This window comes from Moschus berezovskii, chromosome 25 (genome assembly GCF_049115385.1).
Source record: "Moschus berezovskii isolate FMDL1 chromosome 25, NW_MosBer_1.0, whole genome shotgun sequence".
NCBI classification, from domain to species: domain Eukaryota; kingdom Metazoa; phylum Chordata; class Mammalia; order Artiodactyla; family Moschidae; genus Moschus; species Moschus berezovskii.
In genome coordinates, this window is record NC_142484.1 from 20,636,748 (window position 1) to 20,656,624 (window position 19,877).

General features: G+C 45.0%; 1 protein-coding gene across 2 annotated transcripts; it reads left to right on the forward strand.

The window, feature by feature from the left end:
* Positions 1 to 70: 70 nt before the first annotated feature.
* TMEM218 (transmembrane protein 218) lies at positions 71 to 19,642 on the forward strand. 2 transcript variants are annotated; one of them, XM_088832489.1, is made up of 4 exons: positions 71 to 206; positions 9,505 to 9,703; positions 10,760 to 10,862; positions 14,694 to 19,642. In XM_088832489.1, exons 2-4 carry the CDS (start codon positions 9,594 to 9,596, stop codon positions 14,826 to 14,828), a joined length of 348 nt encoding a protein of 115 aa, XP_088688615.1. In that variant the 5' UTR covers positions 71 to 206; positions 9,505 to 9,593; the 3' UTR covers positions 14,829 to 19,642. The 2 variants fall into 2 exon arrangements, with proteins under 2 accessions (XP_088688615.1, XP_055271914.1); XM_055415939.2 differs by having other exon boundaries at positions 76 to 238.
* Positions 19,643 to 19,877: the final 235 nt, after the last annotated feature.

The following is a 19,877-nucleotide window of genomic DNA, read 5'->3' on the forward strand; positions in this document are numbered from 1 at the left end:
AGAGTGCGTAACGGAGGGCTACGTGCCCACCCACTACGCTCCGTGTTGCCTGGAGCCGCGGCGGCGTAAGCAAATGAGGGGAAATTCGGGAGTTAAAAGAGTGGCGCTGATTAGCCAATCCAGAATCTCCTAGATGAAAACCCACTTGTGATTCGTCCTGAGTGGACCCAAGCCCCTGTGGGCTGAAACTGGATGGGCTGAGAGGCGTGAGTAAGGGACCTGGGAGATGCGAAGCCAGGTGAGCTGGGTGGAGGTGCGGAAAATAGGGGCGGCTGAAGAGAGGAGAGAGAATGGCTGGGGACTGTGGCTGACGGGGGGCTGGAATAAGGCTGGGGGCAATGGCGGGGCAGGGACCTCAGACTACAATCACCGCTGATCTGCACCCGAGGTCCGGCGGCCAGTAGATACTGGATTGGGGGAAATCTTGTGATCAGAACGTTAATTTCTCTCCCAACTACTGGGAAGTGGCCGGGCGAACATTCTGAAGATGAGACGTGGGGGACACTGTTTTCCTGTTGCGATTTTGAATCAGCGACTGGGCGGGGAAAGTGTTCACTCTCCAGCACTGTAGGGCTGCCTACTGGGGGCCCCCGGGTGGTGTGGATAATAGACAGGCTGTGGTTGCGCACTTTCAAATCAGCAACAGCACCCAGGAAAAAGGGAGGAAGGATATGATCTGGATCCGTTGATCTTCCTTTTCTATCATCGCGTGAAGAGATGATGCCACATCGGTGTTATTTTGGCAGTATGGCAATTGATTTTTCCCAGACTTGCTTTTGATTTCATTACAAAAGTAGAGACATTATCCTAAATATTTTAAAATTCAAACCATATTGAAGTGTTTAAAGTAGAAAAAGGTGTGAAAGTTCACCCTCTCCCACCCAAATATTTTTGAAGACTTGGAACAGCTACAAAGGAAAATGAAAAGGAACCCTCCAGAAAAACAGTTCACTACTGTAACCCATTCTTTTCGTTTTTCTTTAAGTATTGCTTTTTACGGAGGTAACATTGATTTATAACATTGTATGTTTCATGTGTACAACATTGTATTTCCACCTATATGCTGTGCAGTGTGCTCACCACCAAAAATTTAGTTTCTATCAATCACCCTACAGTTGATCCCCTTTCAGTTCAGTTCAGTCACTCAGTCGTGTCCGACAGTTTGCGACCCCATGAATCACAGCATGTCAGGTCTCCCTGTCCATCACCAACTCCCGGAGTTCACTCAAACTCATGTCCATCGAGTCAGTGATGCCATCCAGCCATCTCATCCTCTGTCCCCTTTAGCTGTTTTGTATCCTCCCCACGTTCTCCTCTGATAACCACTGCTCTGTTCTCTGGATCGCCCTCTTGTTTTGGTTTGCTTTGTTCATGTTTGTTTGTTTATTCCTAGTATGAGTGAAATTATGTGGTATTTGTCTTTCTCCACTTACTTCACTTAGCCTTAAGAGCGATCCATGTTGGCATGGCAAGATTTCATCTTTTTTAATGGTTCAGTAGTGTTCCATTTTGGAGAAGGCAATGGCAAGCCACTCCAGTACTCTTGCCTAAAAAATCCCATGGATGGAGGAGCCTCGTAGGCTGCAGTCCGTGGGGTCGCTAAGGGTCTGACACGACAGAGCGACTTCACTTTCACTTTTCACTTTCACACATTGGAGAAGGAAATGGCAGCCCACTCCAGTGTTCTTGCCTGGAGAATCCCAGGGACGGGGGAGCCTGGTGGGCTTCCGTCTATGGGGTCACACAGAATCGGACACGACTGACGTGACTTAGCAGCAGCAGCAGCAGTGTTCCATTTTATATATGTATATATATTGGTGGCTCAAATGGTAAAGAATCTGCCCTCAATGCGGAAGACCCGGGTTTGAGCCCTGGGTTGGGAAGATTCCCTAGAGAAAGGAATGGCTACCCACTCCAATATTCTTGCCTGGAGAATTCCATGGACGGAAGAACCTGGAGGGCTACAATCCACAGTATCCCAAAGAGTTGGACACGATTGAGCGACTAACACTTTCACTTCATCTCTCTCTCTCTCTCTCTATGTGTATATATATATATATATATATATATATATATTTACACCCAACTTCTTTATCCATTCACCTGTTGATGGGCACTGAAGTTGTTTCCATATTTTAGATATTATAAATAATGCTGTGGTGAACAGAGTCATATATATCTTTTCAAATTGGTGTTTTCATGTTCTTTGGATAAATGCTCAGAAATGGGATAGCTGGGTTTTTTGGTACTTGTATTCTTAATTTTTTGAGGAATCTTCATACTGTCTTCCATAGTGCCTGCATGCTCTGTCACTAAGTCATGTCTGACTCTTTGCGACCTTATGGACTGTAGCTCTCAGGTCCCTCTGTCCATGGATTTCTCCAGGCAAGAACACTGGAGAATGGGTAGCCATTCCCTTCTCCAGGGGATCTTCCCAACCCAGGGATCAAACCCAGGTCTTCTGTATTGCAGGCAGATTTTTTACCATCTGAGGAAGATGGCTAACCACCAGGGAAGCCCAATTCTTGAAAGAGGGTTGAAAAAGCCTTGTATATTAAATAAAAGGCTTCCCAGGTGGCACAGTGTTAAAGAATCCACCTGCCAATGCAGGAGACACCAGTTCAATCAGCGGGTTGGGAAGATCCCTTGGAGAAGGAAATGGTAACCCACTCCCATATTCTTGCCTGGAGAATTCTTTTCATATTTTTTTTTAATCAAGCTTTACTCAATAATTTAGCTATTCCAATAAGGGAAATAATCACAAGCATTATGCCCACACTCAGTTAACTTGGTAAAATGAGTAGATGTTCACTCTTTCCCCACAAAAACATTCTGTACTTTATCCAGCCCTTCCTTTCTATGCTTAGTAAGAAAATGTATGGTTTGGTTATAAAGTGACAAACTTCATTCTTATAAGAGGTTAGGGATATTCATCTCAATACTTTGAAGCTGTACCATATACAGAACCCAATGTCTCATGAACTTTCATGTTTCTCTGGAGGAGTGAAGGGCAATATTTCTAATGATACCAGCTTCAACTACCATTTGCCCTGTATTCTAGGTGTTAGAGTTGGTACAAGTCTTACAGGTAATTTATGTAATATCCAAAACAGCAGCAACTACACTTAACTAGTTATCTTGCTAAGGGCAGTACCATCAGTTCAGTCAACCAAGCAGGAAACCTGAGTCACCTCTAATGCCACCTTCCTAAGCCCCTTCCCACTTCCACAGCTAAGATGAAGCCCAGACCTGCCTCATCTCTTATCTGGAGAATTACAATAGTCTCCTAACTGGTCACTAGTCTCTGTTCTCTGATCTCAGCTCATATGTACCCTGCTACCAATTACCTTTTTAAAAATTAATATTTATCTCAAAAATTTCAAAAATAGTGAATATTGCCCTGGAAATTATAACAAAGACCTATGCACAAACAACTAGATTAATAAACATTAACTTTTTTTTGCTCATCTGCTTAAGTTTTTTATTTTCAAGAAATAAACCATCACAGATTTAGTTCAGATCCCTTTGTTCTCTTTCCTGGCCCCATTCTCCTTCCTTCCTCCCTCCCCAGAGACATACAATCTCCTGAAATTGTTTTGCACCATTTATGCCCATGGTTTTATGTTTACTGTATATGTGAGTGCCAAAGAATTGATGCTTTTGAACTGTGGTGTTGGAGAAGACTCTTGAGAGTCCCTTGTACTGCCAGGAGATCCAACCAGTCCATTCTAAGGGAGATCAATCCTGGGTGTTCATTGGAAGGACTGATGCTAAAGCTGAAGCTGCAATACTTTGGCCACCTCATGCGACGAGTTGACTCACTGGAAAAGACTCTGATGCTGGGAAAGGTTGGGGGCGGGAGGAGAAGGGGACGACCGAGAGTGAGATGGCTGGATGGCATCACCGACCCTGTGGACATGAGTTTGAGTGAACGCCGGGAGTTGGTGATGGACAGGGAGGCCTGGCGTGCTGTGATTCATGGGGTCGCGGAGAGTCGGACATGACTGAGCGACTGAACTGAACTGATATGTGTATCTCATATAATGATTTAGGTATTTTTTTAATTTTAAAGATATAAATAGTATAGTACTGTGGGCTTTATTCTGCAACTTGCTTTTAGACTCAATATTGTTTTTTATTGGGTTGACCAGAAAGATCATTTGGGTTTTTCCATAAGATGTTATGGAACACACTTTTTGACCAACACAGTAGATACATTCATGTCAGTACAGCTAGCTCAAGTTCATTTTAAGTTGTCATGAGTATATAATACCCATCCCCTTACTGATGGACATTTAGATTTTCTCAGATGTTTTGCTATCATGAACACCTTTGTTCACATCTCTTTATGCCAGAGTTTATTTATCTAGACTTGGGCTTCCCTCATAGCTCAGTTGGGAAAGACTCTGCCTGCAATGCAGAAGACCTGGGTTCAATCCCTGGGTCAGGAAGATCCCCTGAAGAAGGAAATGGCAACCCACTCCAGTTCTTGCCTGGAGAATCCCATGGACAGAGGATCCTGGCAGACTACAGTCCATGGGCTTGCAAGAGTCAAATTTGACTTAGTGACTAAACCTCCACATGGTTCTTTAAGGGGGTGGCACTTATATGCAGAGTACATCATGAGAAACGCTGGGTTGGAGGAAGCACAAGCTGGAGTCAAGATTGCCAGGAGAAATATCAATAACCTCATATATGCAGATGACGCCACACTATGGCAGAAAGTGAAGAAGAACTAAAGAGCCTCTTGATGAAAGTGAAAGAGGAGAGTGAAAAAGTTGGCTTAAAGTTCAACATTCAGAAAACTAAGATCGTAGCATCCGGTCCCATCACTTCATGGCAAATAGATGGGGAAACAGTGGAAATGGTGGCTGATTTTATTTTTCTGGGCCCCAAGATCACTGCAGATGGTGACTGCAGCCATGAAATTAAAAGACGCTTACTCCTTGGAAGGAAAGTTATGACCAACCTAGATAGCATATTAAAAAGCAGAGACATTATTTTTCCAACAAAGGTCCGTCTAGTCAAGGCTATGGTTTTTCCAGTGGTCATGTATGGATGTGAGAGTTGGACTATAAAGAAAGCTGAATGTCAAAGAATTGATGCTTTTGAACTGTGGTGCTGGAGAAGACTCTTGAGAGTCCCCTGGACTGCAAGGAGATCCAACCAGTCCATCCTAAAGGAGATCTGTCCTGGGTGTTCATTGGAAGGACTGATGTTGAAGCTGAAACTCCAGTACTTTGGCCACCTGATGCGAAGAGCTGACTCATTTGAAAAGACCCTAATGCTGGGAAAGATTGAGGGCAGGAGGAGAAGGGGACGACAGAGGATGAGATGGTTGGATGGCATCATCGGCTCAATGGACATGGGTTTGGGTGGACTCCAGGAGTTGGTGATGGACAGGGAGGCCTGGTGTGCTGCGGTTCATGGGGTCGCAAAGAGTCAGACACAACTGAGCGGCTGAACTGAACTGAGCTGCCCCTTTGGTCATTTTGGAGTTTGTGAGGGCACCTTTCGTTATTAGTGTGATTTTGGAGGCACTCCTGGGGTTTACAGAGCGGAACTGGGGCTGCTGGAAGTCCCATGATACACTGGACAGCCCCTCACCATGAAGAATTGTTCTTCATCCTGCACAACATCCCAAGTGTCTCACAGGATACTCATTTCTAATATGAACCCAGAATCTAACTCCATTTTTTATATAAGCATAATGTATCTTTTGGCACAGTTGAACATAGTAAAATTTCCAGGAATGCAACTCTAATGTAAATCAGGGGGAAATTATCCTTATTTGTAGTTTGGAACTCTTAACAGAGTCATTCATCACTGTAGAAAACCCCACAACTGAAGGCAGCCCAGCCCGTGGTATTTGAGTTGCCGTAAAACACACCTGCATCAGCCTGCATTTGTAGTTTTTGTGTTCATGCCGATTCTAAGTTTAGGTACGAGCATCTGAGTGCGGTCCTTCATTATGTATTCTAGTGTAGTCAGCCTGAACGTTTGTATATTTAAACATATGCTGTTTTATTACGAATAACTTTCCATTTAAAATTGGCTTCGGCGTATGATATAAAGCAGAGATCTGGTTTTATTATTTTCTGATTGGATAATCACTTATCCCAACACTGTCTGTGAAATCCTCTACCCGTTGACTTTAAAGCCATCTCTGTCCTGTGCAAAGTTCTCCTAAATGTGTGGCTCTGCTTCTGGGCTTTCTGTTTTGTTCCACTGGCCCATGTGTCTTTATGCCACTATCACACTGTTTTAATTACCGTGGTTCTATAATGTGTCTCACGGCAGTTGGTAACATGAAAGGCAAGTTTTCCATCCTAGTTCCCAAAATTGTTTTTGCTATTCTTGGGCTTTTGCTCTTGCATGTGAATTTAGGATTGGTTTTCAAGTTCCACAAAAAACTATTTTGAGATTTTGGTTAGAATTGCATTGAGCTGATAATTTAAGGAAAATTGAGTTTGAATATTAAACCATCCCATCCATTCAGGAACATGGGTTATTTCTCTATTCAGGCCTTTAAAATATATATATACATATATCTTTGAATAAAGTTTTGTACTTTTTGCCATAAAAATCTTCACATCTTTTGTTGGATTTATTCCTACTTACCCATATATACTTATTCATACACACAACCCTTTTATTGCAAAAGTTTCAAATATATTCAAAAGTATAGAAAATAGTATAGGGAAATTCATATATTCACCACTCCAGCTTCAACAGTGAATTCATGACTAGCCTTGTTTTATATTGACCCCTTTCTCCTCTGTCCTAGGTGATTATAAAATTCCTAGACATCATTTTCTGTTATTTGTGTTGTGTGTGTTTGTGTATTTGTATATTAAAAGTAATCTTTTAGTAATATAACCACATCATCACATTAAAAAAAAAAACATTATTTTTCACTTAAAAAATAAACAGTGATTCCCTAACATCGTCAAATACCCAGATACTGTTCAGATTTCTCCAGTCATCTCATAAAAGGTTTTATATAGCAGGTTTGTTTAAGTCAGGAACCAAACAAGGCCCATATATTACATTTGTCTGGTATGTCTCTTCAGACTTTCTCTGAAGTAAACTTTTTTTGAAAAGTAAAAGTATAAGACACATAATGAAAAATATGCAAATCAGAAGTGTACAGCTAGATACAGTTTAACAGAATTAACAAAGCTGTGTAACCCACACCCAGCTGAAGAAACAAAATTTCATAAGCACCCCAGAAGCCCCTTTAATCACTTCTTTCTACAAGGCATCCACACTCCTGACTTCTAACCCCCAAATTAGTTTGAACTGTTTTTGAACATTATATACACGTTATTACACAGTGTGAACTCTTTTGCCTCTAGCTTTTTAGGCTTAATGTTTGCAAAACTTACCCACATTGCTAGGTATAGTTGTAGTCTGTTCATTCTTGTTTCTTTTTACTCTTCCATTGTATAAATGAATAAATTGTATCTATAATACCAACTCTTTGCAACCCTAAGGCCTGTAGCCCACAAGCCTCCTCTGTCTATGGAATTTTCCAGGCAAGAATACTGGAGTGGGTTGCAATTTGCTCCACCAGGGGATCTTCCTGACCCAGGAATTGAACCTGGGTGTTCTGCATCTCCTGCCTTAGCAGGAAGACTCTTTAACACTAATGCCACCTGAAAAAGCTCACCCTATCTATTCAATTGATGTATATTTAGGTCATTTCAGTTTTTAACTATTTCTAATAGGTCTGCCCTGAACTTTTGTGCATCTTTTAGTGAACTTATGACATGTCTGTTGGGGACACACCCAGGAAGAAAACAGCTGGATCTAGCGTTCACATATTCAGCTTTATTAGATATAGCCAAAGAGTCTCCAAAGTGCTAATAAGAACTTACACTGTCACCAGCAGAGTACAAGGCTTCCAGTTACTCCACATTTTTGTCAACACTTGGAGTTGTCCATCATTTTCATTTTACCCATTCTGATAGGTGCCTGCTGCTGCTGCTGCTAAGTCGCTTCAGTCGTGTCCGACTCTGTGCGACCCCATAGACGGCAGCCCACCAGGCTCCTCCGTCCCTGGGATTCTCTAGGCAAGAACATTGGAGCGGGTTGCCATTTCTTTCTCCAATGCATGCAGGCATGCTAAGTCGCTTCAGTTGTGTCCAACTCTGTGCGACCCTATGGACAGCAGCCCACCAGGCTCCTCCGTCCACAGGGTTCTCTAAGCAAGAATACTAGAGTGGGTTGCCAGTGTCTAGAGGTACTGTATTTTATTTGCAATTTCCTAATGAAGGAGATGGGAATACCAGACCACCTGACCTGCCTCTTGAGAAACCTATATGCAGGTCAGGAAGCAACAGTTAGAACTGGACATGGAACAGCAGACTGGTTCCAAATAGGAAAAGGAGTACGTCAAGGCTGTATATTGTCACCCTACTTATTTAACTTACATGCAGAGTACATCATGAGAAATGCTGGGCTGGATGAAGCACAAGCTGGAATCAAGATTGCCGGGAGAAATATTAATAACCTCAGATATGCAGATGACACCACACTTATGGCAGAAAGTGAAGGAGATCTAAAGTGCTTCGTGATGAAAGTGAAAGAGGAGAGTGAAAAGTTTGGCTTGAAGCTCAACATTCAGAAAACAAAGATCATGGCATCTGGTCCCATCACTTCATGGCAAATAGATGGGGAAACAGTGGAAATGGTGGACGTCTTTATTTTTCTGGGCTCCAAGATCACTGCAGATGGTGATTGCAGCCATGAAATTAAAAGACACTTACTCCTTGGGAGGAAAGTTATGACCAACCTACATAGCATATTAAAAAGCAGAGACATTACTTTGCCAACAAAGGTCCAGCTAGTCAAAGCTATGGATTTTCCAGTGGTCATGTATGGATGTGAGAGTTGGACTATAAAGAAAGCTGAGTGCTGAAGAACTGTTGCTTTTGAAGTGTGGTGTTGGAGAAGACTCTTGAGAGTCCCATGGACTGCAAGGAGATCCAACCAGTCCATCCTAAAGGAGATCAGTCCTGGGTTTTCATTGGAAGGACTGATGTTGAAGGTGAAACTCTAATACTTTGGCCACCTGAGCCAAAGCCAAGAGCTGACTCATTTGAAAAGACCCTGATGCTGGGAAAGATTGAGGGCAGGAAGAGACGGGGACGACAGAGGATGAGATGGTTGGATGGCATCACTGACTCAATGGACGTGGGTTTGGGTAAAGTCCAGGAGTTGGTGGTGGACAGGGAGGCCTGGCGTGCTGCAGTTCATGGAGTTGTGAAGAGTTGGACACGACTGAGCAACTGAACTGAACTGAATGACTAATGAAGTTGAGCACTTTTCGTATATACATTGGCCATTTGTATATCCTCTGTCAAGGGTTTATTCTTAGCCGCTTGTTGTGTCAGTTTCTGAGAGAGACCTATTCAGATCTGTATTGCTGAATCCTCCTCCCACACCAATCATCAGAAGTTTCCCAGAATGAATTCATTCTTTCTGTGTCTGACCCCCTAGGAAACCCAGGAGCACCCAGGAGCCCAGCAGTACCCGTAACGCCAGGACCCGCCCATCGCACTGTGCCCCGTGCTCAGCAGCGCCCCCGCATGGCTGGCACAGTGCTGGGCGTGGGGGCCGGCGTGTTCGTCCTCGCCCTGCTTTGGGTGTCGGTGCTGCTGCTGTGTGTCCTGCTGTCCAGAGCCTCGGGGGCAGCTAGGTAAGGCCTGCTCTCCAGCCGGGAGTCCGTGGTAAAAGCAATTAGATGCGAGATCGCTGACGCTCATGAAACCTTTAGAATTCAGAAGCTCATTGTCATTACCAGCAGTTGGAAGGAGTTGCATTGTAACCTCTTTATCATAAGCACCGACTGTGTTATTTATACTCGGAAGCAGAGGTGGGAGGAGAAGGGAGGGGGTACATGTAAGCTCCCAGCATGCAGGAGATGAGGGCACGGGAGATGAGAAGAGAATCTGCTTTCGCTGTCGCTTGAGTTTCTTGGAGTCACGCGCGTGCATGTTTCTTAATTGTTGAGATTCATGGCAGGTGCCGGCTCCAGCCCCTGGGGCTCCAGAGCAGGGCCCCGGGAAGCTGAAGGGTCATGGATGACTTGGGCTGGTGTTAACTTAAAGAATCAGGGCATAAACTGACTCTTAAGGACACTGTAGAGTCATACTCCCTGGCCAGACTGTGTAGGTACAAAACAAGTTACATCATTTACTAAAGTTTTTTGGTTTCTAACACAGCAGTGGGGGATCAGGGAGGGGCCACTTCGCGTTTTCCTATGACCACACAGAAGTCAAAATAAAAACTACCTATTCCTGACGGAGTACGATTGACATATGTACATTACTGTGTGTAATACTGACTAGTGGGACCCTGCTGTATAACACAGGGAGCCCAGCTCAGTGCTCTGTGATGACCTTGAGGGGTGAGATGGGGGTGGGTGGGAGGCTTAAGAGGGAGGGGATATATGTGTACATAGAGTTGATTCACCTTGCTGTATGTTAGAAACCAGCACAGCATTGTAAAGCAATTATCCTCCAATTAAAAATAAATTTTAAAAATCCCACCAATTCCCATTCTTAGGAACTTGGAATTCCCAGGAATAACAGGAATGCATCCCGCTGATACCTGTCTGGGAAGAAGGGCTTTGGGAGGAAGGGCCCTATTAATGGACTGAGACAGACTATGGGCCCCAGGGACAAGCCAGGCCCAGCCTAACAGATTGCAGAGAACTCTAAACTGCTTTTAACCCCCTGTGTTTGGGCCACAGGTTCTCTGTGATTTTTGTGTTCCTCGGTGCTCTGATCATCACAGCCATTCTGTTGCTCTTCCCTCGAGCCAGTGACGTCCCAGCCCCCGAGGCAGAGGTGAAGGTAAAAACCTGGGTTTTGTTTTGCCTCCTGAGTCGTCAGTTCTCTTTCTCCTGGTCTAGACCTCCGCCCTGCCCTGCATGGTCCCCAATGCCAGGAGGGCTGAAGTGTGTTAAAAAATTTATAAAGTTGAAACCAGGATGGGGTGTGGGGGCGGCTCAGGGTGGGTTTCAAACTCCCTCACGCTTCTTCCAGTGCCCACTGGCAACACCTCGAGGCAGCTGTTTGCCTGGATTTGGCTTCCGAGGGAGCACGCTGCGGGGCCAGAGACAAGCAGGCAGGCTCCCTTTCCTGGTCGCCTTGGCTCGGAAACTCAGATCCCAGGCGACACTTCGGTAGTGCCCTCAGGTGCTAATCGATATGCTTTTTCATCATGTGTTTGGATTTTCCCACTGGCGGTGAGGAGGGAGTATTCTCCATAGAGAAGAGCAGAGGGGACGGAGGAACACTGCTGTGGAGCGTGGACAGTGTAGCCACAGGTGCACTAACAGCCTTCGGGGAGTTCCTTCCATCCTCATTTCCAGAACCAGATCTCCCATCACCTAGCTGTCTAAATGGAGCTCTATCATCTCTCTCACAGACCCCACCCATCCTGGTTCCTTCCTGACTGGGACTCTGACTTTTCCATGCATGGTTGGTCTCAGATCTCTACAGTCTTGACATCCTGTGGCCCATTACTCCTTCTAGCAACTTCTTTCCGCTATTTTAATTTTTTAAGATGTAATGGTGGCACTTCCTTGGAGGTCCAATGGTTAAGACGTCACCTTCCAATGCAAGAGATATGGGTCTAATCCCTGATCAGGTAACTAAGATCCCACATGCCTTGTGGCCAAAAAATCAAAACAATGTTGTAACAAATTCAATAAAGACTTTAAAAATGCTCCACATCACCAAAAAGAAAAAAAAAAAAAAAAACTAAACAAAAAGAAGTAACGGTGAGAATAGCTAACACTGTTTCAGGCATCACTATGTGCAGGGTCCCGTGCTAAGCATGTTATTTACATGCTCTCATTCAAACCTCAGGACAACCCTAAGTAGCATGACACAGGTCCTGGTAGTGTCCCGTTTCATAGGTCAGGATGCTAAGGCTGGGAGGGGCTTGGGTAACTTACCCAGGAAGAGGCCGCGCAAAGATTCAAGCTGAGGTCTGTCTTCAATACCTTCATGTTGGGGACCCAACAGAATATCAGGGGCCATCACTGAGAGTTTAAAGGCAACTGTTTTGACACCGGACAACAGTACACAAAACTATATTATAACTTCTGACCTAGACTCGGCACCCCTTTCTAGTACCACGTAGGACTGACCATGGCAAATGGGAAGAAATTCAAGGGAAATAATACTTAACCACACAAAACTAAGGCACTATTTTCATACATGCTGGGTTTTTTGGTCAGCATCTGACAACCACTCTGACCATGTCTTAAATGGGGAAAGCGATGAAGTCTGGGTATTTCTGAGTCACTGGGGATGTGAACACTGGAAGAAGGGCACAGGGCAAATCCTGTCTTGAAATCAATCCGTCTTTCCTCTTTCCTCTGTCACATGAGTTTCAGACCCAGTTTCAGACCAGGAGAGCAGATCAGCCTTTTGAGCAAAATCTGTTCATCAGTGCGGCCAGCAGAGATTGGAGTTCTCATTTTCAGGTTTGGAGTCCCAGCCCCTGTAAGCAGCCCGGCTCAATACTGTATCAATAATACATGGCCTGGGCCTTCTGCACCCAAGGCCTGCTAATTGGCTAATTAAAAAGTGAACCGTGTCGAACAAGCAAACATGTAGCCCGCGAGAGACTTGTTCAGTTCTGAAGTCAAGGTCAAAGTCATGTCAGAGCCGTTTCATCCAACTGACCTTTGTTGTAAGCTGGCTGTTGGGGTAATCTCCAGAGCAGCCCTCTCCGCTGGTGTCCTTGGATCTCAGTGATCACAGCAGAGCTTGGACTTGACAGGTGCTTTGTGCATGTCTGCTGTATTAGGTACCCACTGCTGCTGTAACAAATTATCACAAGATCAGTGGCTTACAACACTCACTCACTGTCCTACAGTCCCACCGGCTAGAATCCCAAAATCAGCCTCCTTGGGGTAAAATCAAGGGGTTGGTGGGGCTGTCTTCCTTTCTGGAGGTTCTGGGGAGAAATGTTTCCTTGCCTTTTCTGCTTCCAGAGCCACCCTGGGGCTTATGGACCCCTTGCTTCCTCTTCAGAGACAGCAAAGAGCATCTCTGTGTCTGCCTCCACCCTCACATCTCCATGTCTCTGACCCTGTCTCCCGCCTCCCTCAACCTCTTCTGAGGAGCCCTGTGATTACCTTGGGCCACCTGTTAAGCAGTTCAGGCCAGCCTCCTTATTTTTTTATTGGAGTATAATTACTTCATGATGCGTTAGACTCAGCTGTGCAATGAAGCGGATCAGCCATATGTACACATGTATCCCTTCCCTCTTGGACCTCCCCTATCCCACCCCCACCCCACGCCTCTGGGTCATCAGAGCACCGAGCTGAGCTCCCTGTGCTGTAGAGCAGCTTCCCACTAGCTGTCTGTTTTACACATGATGGTGTATATATGTCAATCCCAACCTCCCAATTTGTCCTACTCTCCACTTCCCCCCAAAACATAAATACAATGGAATATTATTACCCCTAAAAAGGAACAAAGCTGAGGTGTTTGTAGAGACAAGGATGGACCCAGAGTCTGTCCATACAGCGTGAACTGAGTCAGAAAAACAAATACCATATATTAACGCATGTATATGAAATCTAGAAAAATGGTACAGATGAACCTATTTGCAGGGCAGGAATAGAGACACAGAGGTATGGGCATAGAGAATGGACAGTCTCCCTATTTAAGGTCAATGGATTAACAACTGTAATTCCATCTGCAACCTTAATTCTCCTTTGTCATGCAGTTTTACACATCCAGAGTTTCTGGAGATCAGGATGTGGACATTGTAGAGCCATTATCCTATCAACCCCAGCCCTGCAGGTATTGGGGGATCTCTTCAGGTACTAGGTTCTGAAAGCTTCGGGAAGTTGCGATGTCCGCGGTCCCTTAGTTTGTGTTCCTGCTCTATTAAGTCTGTAGGTTAAACTGCTTTTTCCTGCCCAAACTTAGGCAGCACCCTTTGGATCTGTGGAAAACAGAGTTCCAGCAGTGAACAGTAGACAAGTGGGCAGAGCCAATCTGTCAGTAAAGACCAGCAGCTCTGGGGCCTCAAGTATGACTGGTTGCCAGGTAGCCAATGGTACAAACTGGAACAAGTTTCCTTTCCTCTTAGTGTTTCAGGACCGCAGGTACTTGGCCATTTCCCCAGCCCTTGGAATGCTGGGTTATGAATGTTAGGGTTCAGAACTCCTCTGGTAAATGTTTCAGAGCCCCCTTTTCACTTTGAAAATGACCCCTCCTGAGTTGGCCCCAGGTTGAATCTTGAGTGTGTGGGGGATTGTTATACTGTTGTATTTTTATACATGTTTAAAGTTCTCCATAATGAAAAGTTGACAGCCACAAAATAAGCCTTTCTGAGACCAAGCAAGCAAGGTTCTCATTCATTCTTTCAGATAACTCATTTCAGAACAGAAAAGAACTTGCCTTCAGAGTATTTATGAATCTCCTGCATCAAGCCTATGTTTGTTCCCTGTACTTTATTAAGCCTTTTCATTAAGCTTCTCTTTATCTTGTATTTCTGGCTCAGCATGTTGAGAAAAAGGTTCTTATCCATTTGCAGGATGTTACTGGAAGTGATGAACATGGCCAGATCCTGGGCGCACTCATCAGCGACTCCAGTTGAGCACAGTCCAGGTGCAGACGTGACAGTAATTTCACTTTTAATGTTTCTTTCTCCAGATTGTAGATGCCTTTTTCATTGGCCGCTATGTCCTGCTTGCTTTCCTCACTGCCGTCTTTCTTGGAAGCCTTTTCTTGGTTCTAATCCATCACATCCTGGAGCCAGTCTATGCCAAACCACTGCGGTCCTACTGAGCCGCCTTTGGGAAAACCAAGACCTTGTTCTCCCCCTCGCTTTGATGTCACTGGTGAGCAGAGAGGTACCGTTCAGAGCTTTGTGTTGACAGCCTTCCTGCCTTAAGATCAGAGGATCATCTCTTCATCACGAAGACAAATCCATTGAGTCCTGGCTTCCAGAAACAGGATTGCAGAATTGCCCCCGAGGAGAGATTCTCACCAGCTTAAGGGGGATATCACTGTCTTCTCAGAACCTGTACCTCGGGTTTTCCACCTCTTTTGAAAAGGAAGTAGCAACAGTGATCTGCTTAGGTTTTCAATCAAGACATCAGCAGGTGAATTTTGAGAAAAAGGGTACTTTAGCTTCTGCTGTCCAACGGATGGAAGAACTTGGTCCTTTTTGGTAATATGTGAAATACTTAATTTCAAGGTCAAGATCATTTGGGAAAGAAAGGCCCTCAAAGTTCAAAAGATTATTTTAATGTGGTGACTTGGAGACGTATATCAGATGCCAGCTATGCAGCTCTCTGCACGTCACACCACGGGGCTCCACAAAGGCCTTGGTGTCACTTTCCGCTGCCTCGAGAAAGCAGTCAGCAGCAGCCAGAGGACTGCCTTTCACCTCGCGCTCCTGGGCACAGCTTTCTGAATCTAGCGTTTCTATAGTTCCGGTTCACGGGGGATTGGAGGCAGAGTTTGGAAACGTCAATTGTGTGTCCTGCAGCTCTCTCTAGGTTCTTCTTCTTCCAGTATTTTTGGTCTTTGCTCCTTTATTTAGTTACTGCAAGTGTCCATGTTGGGTTATTGTCATCTCTTTCATCTTTGTAGCTCTTTCTCCAAAGCTGATGAGGAATGTCTATCCCCAGGCTTAGATATAACTTTATACCTAAGTTCCCAGACCAAGTGAAATCTGTCATTAAATGGGGGGTGGGGGCGGGCAGCTCTAGGCTGTTTCCACTTTGGGAGTCTCAACCTGGCACCCGAGAACTATTTGAAGGACCTTCTGGCTGAAAATTAAGAACCAGAAAACAAGTTGGAAAACGAACTTTGATAGAGTCCATGCTGTATGCCAGCAGTGTGCAAGTCTTTTTTTCCCCCCTCCACAAATGTAAATGACAAGCCTGTGTGTTAAGGGCAAAAATATACTTTTGTACAAAGGGTATTTTAACGCAGCCTGCTTTCTGTAGATCCCATAACTACCGGCAGCGGTGAAATGAATGATGGATCACTTTATATCTTTATGCTCAAAGCAGTCATGTCCAACCCTTAAGGGAAAAAAAAAAAAAACCCACAGGATAAAAAATAGAAGGCTGAGAGGGCACAAAATTACAAAATGAATTTCGCTAAGTTCTATGGGGGGGACCCCCAGTAATCAATGGTTAATATGGTACCCCTTGTGCTCAGAGCCTTCCTGGAGACAGAGCTTAGAGGGTGTCCCTTAAATACAAACAGAAATCATCTCAGTGTCCCCATTCGTTGTTCTTTGATCAATGGCCTCAGCACAGGTTGTGCTACCCAGAGGGAATCCTGTGGCAAAGAAACTGGTGATCCCACTGTTTGGGAGGTGGGAGGAGAGCAAGTCAGGGCTTCTGTGTCAGAAAACAGGTTATTTCAGTTCAGTTCAACTCAGTCACTCAGTCGTGTCTGACTTTTTGTGACCCCATGGACTGCAGCATAGCCTCTTAAAATTGTATCCTGACAAAGACCACATCAGGACATTACCCCCCACCCAGTTGTCTGATCCACTAGGTGGCGCTGTCTCAAGCTGGCAGAACACACTAGGTAATTTTTTGCCAAGTTCTTTCTGTGTCTCATAAAACAGAGGTAAAGCTAACCTTCTTTACTGATGCGCAGTGTCAGGTATTTAATCTGAAAAGTCATCAGAGTTATTGTGCGCTGTTGAGTTGCTAGGAAATGCACTGTCATTCACACATGTTGCACACAGCAGGTATCAGCGTTCACTCAGAGCTCACCGTGCACCCACAGGGTGCGAAGCATTGTTCTTGTGGAATAAATCCACTCAGGAACAAGGCTCTGAGGCTTCCCAGCTGCCTTCCTGACTCCGTCCTGGGATGCAGACAGCCAAATCATTTCTAAATGTTTTTATTCTCACATAAAGTAAGCCATTTCTTGTTCGGTTCTCTAAGACTTTTCTATCAACTCTGTCGTGTCGCTGTTGCAGTTGAATGATTTTGTTTTGCTTTGATTTGCATCGATGGGTCAAGAAATGTGCTGTGGGGACGTCCCTGGTGGTCCAGTGGTTAAAGAATCCGACTGCCAATGCAGGGGACACAGGTTCAATCCCTGATTCAGGACGATCCCATGTGCCGCAGAGCAACTGGGCCCGTGTGCCACTCAGTTGGCCCGTGTGCCACTACTGGAGCCATTGCAACAAGAAGTCCTGACACCCCAACGAAGAGTACCCCCACTCAGCAACAAAGACTCGGCAGAGCCAAAAATAAGTAAAAATACAAAAGAAACCTGCTGCAACTATTTCTCAGATGAAAGACAAGCAGAGAGCGAAGGGGACTGTAAAAAGCTGCACAGGTAGTCAGTAACGAGGCTCCCACTTGACATTGGGATCCTGGTATCTCATTTCTCAAACAGTTTAATCATCAGTTTTGGCTTTCAGGCAACTCCTTATTTTTCCATTGGCTAATATTATTTCCTAACTACTTACACCCACCATTCCTCTGACCCATATCCAAAACAGGAAAAAGTCTCATGAAAAAATTCCTGATTAACACTTAAGTGTTAGTCACCCAGTCGTGTCCGACTCTGTGTGACCCATGGACTGTAGCCCACCAGGCTCCTCTGTCCATGGGATTCTCCAGGCAAGAATACTGGAGTGGATTGCCATTTCCTTCTCCAGGGGATCTTCCTGACCCAGGGATCGAACCTGGGTCTCCTGCATTGCAGGCAGATTCTTTACTGTCTGAGCTGCCAGGGAAGCTCAACCAGTTAACATTTCTAGTACAAATAGAAAACATTTTATCAGGACTTCTTGGCATGAAGCTTTAAATATTTGATTCTTACCACACAGGAGCAACTTTCCAGACATGGGAATGGGAACCGCATGGGTATGAATCTGAAGAAGTGCTGATTATCCTCACAGGAGCATAAAAACTCAGGATTGAAAGATATTTTAACACAGAATTTAACACAGAATTCAACCTTTCATCTCTATTTCCAGCCTAGATACTTGGGACTATTCTCTTCTTTACCTGCTGAACTCACGATTTTTATTTTATTTAGCAAACATGTACGAGGTGCTTTTCTAAGCACCCCTTAAGTATTAACTAACAGCATCCTTAGGGCAACTCTTAAATATTCTCAATACACCCGTTTCACAGACAGGGAACAGAGGGGCAAGGTGGTTTGCTTGAGCTCACTCAGCTAGGAGTTAAACAGGAACCAGGACTAAAGTTAGACAGTCTCAGCTCTTCACTGTCTTTTACCACGTTGCCCTGTAAGGTGAAATCAAAGGAAAAGGGAGGAGGCAGGAAGTAGCGGGGAAATACAGTTGAGTCTACTGCAAAATCTGGAATCTCAGGAATCCAGGGCAAAGCAATCAGAAGCCACATGGACTCAGGGACAGCTTCACTGATCAGCTCTGGTTTGGGGGGCCCTGCGCTATAAGACTTCAGCTTCCCCCTCAAGTAGAGCTTCTCACTGATGGAGCGACTGGTGGATTGACTGTCAAGGACACACATGACCATCTCTCTCTTCAGCACTGCCTGCCTGGAAAGATGGATACTTGGGTTGGTTTTCAGAGGCGCCAATGGAAAAACCAAAGCCTAAGGCAAGAGCGTGTGTGCGTTTCTTGACCTCTGTCTCTAGCAAGCCACATCAGTTGCTGTTTACTCAAGGAAAATATTTCCAAGTCCCCCCCGACTCAACACACACCCTCCTGCCTCAGTTTCCTGGGACCTAAGAAATGACAGCAGGGATCAAAACCAGGGCCCAGCACCACAGACAGAATGAGAAAGTTCATCTGGTTTTCCTCACATACATTGGATACTGTAAAGCAGGGGTCCCCGACCTCTGTGATCTAATGCCTGATGATCTGAGGTGGAGCTAATGTAGTAATCCAAGAAATAAAGTACACGATAAAGGTAATGCACTTGAATTATCCTGAAACTGTTGCAGGAAAGGGGACCCCTTCCAGAGCCTGAAACCGGGCTCTTGTCTAACACTCGGAAAAGAATTGTCCGAGGAGACACGTGCTGACAAAGCAAGAGACGTTATTGGGAAGGGCACCCTGGTGGAGAGCAGTAGGGTAGGGGAACCCAGGAGAACTGCTCTGCCGCGTGGCTCGCAGTCTTGGGTTTTATGGTGATGGGATTAGTTTCCAGGTGGTCTTTGGCCATTTTTATTCAGAGTCTTTCCTGGAGGCGCACACATCGCTCAGCCAAGATGGATGCTAGCAAGAGGGATTCTGGGAAGTGGACGGACACCCAGTGTCTACTTTCGACCTTTCCCGAACTCTTCTGGTTGGTGGAAGCTTATGAGTTCTGTGTTCCTTATCAGGATCTCCTGTCATAAAACAACGCATGCAAATGGTTATGATGGTGCCTGGCCAGAGTGGGCGGTTTCAATCAGTGTGCTTCCCCTAACAAAACCATCCACCCAGCCCCTTGGTCCGTGGAAAAATTGTCTTCCACAAAACTGGTCCCTGGAGCCAAAAAGGCTGAGGACCACTGATGTAAAAGATGTACATTTAGCCCAGGTCCTGCCCTCAGGGAACTCGGGGTAGTTACACATTTGTTTGGTATTTGGTGGCATTTATTTGGTACTTAAATGCTCCATGGCCATCCTTTCCACTTTTTTTTTTTAATCTTTGAGGATTTCTTTGGTTTTGCTATCTTCAGATTGATATTGGCCCCTTTTTACCCTGGGGACAGGTAACACTCTCCTATTGCTGCTGTAACAAGTTACTACAAACTTAGTAGTTAAGAGGGCTTCCTTGGTGGCTCAGACAGTAAAGAAACTTCCTGCAATGCAGGAAACCCAGGTGTGATCCCGCGGTTGGGAATATTCCCTGGAAAAGAAAATGGCAACCCACTC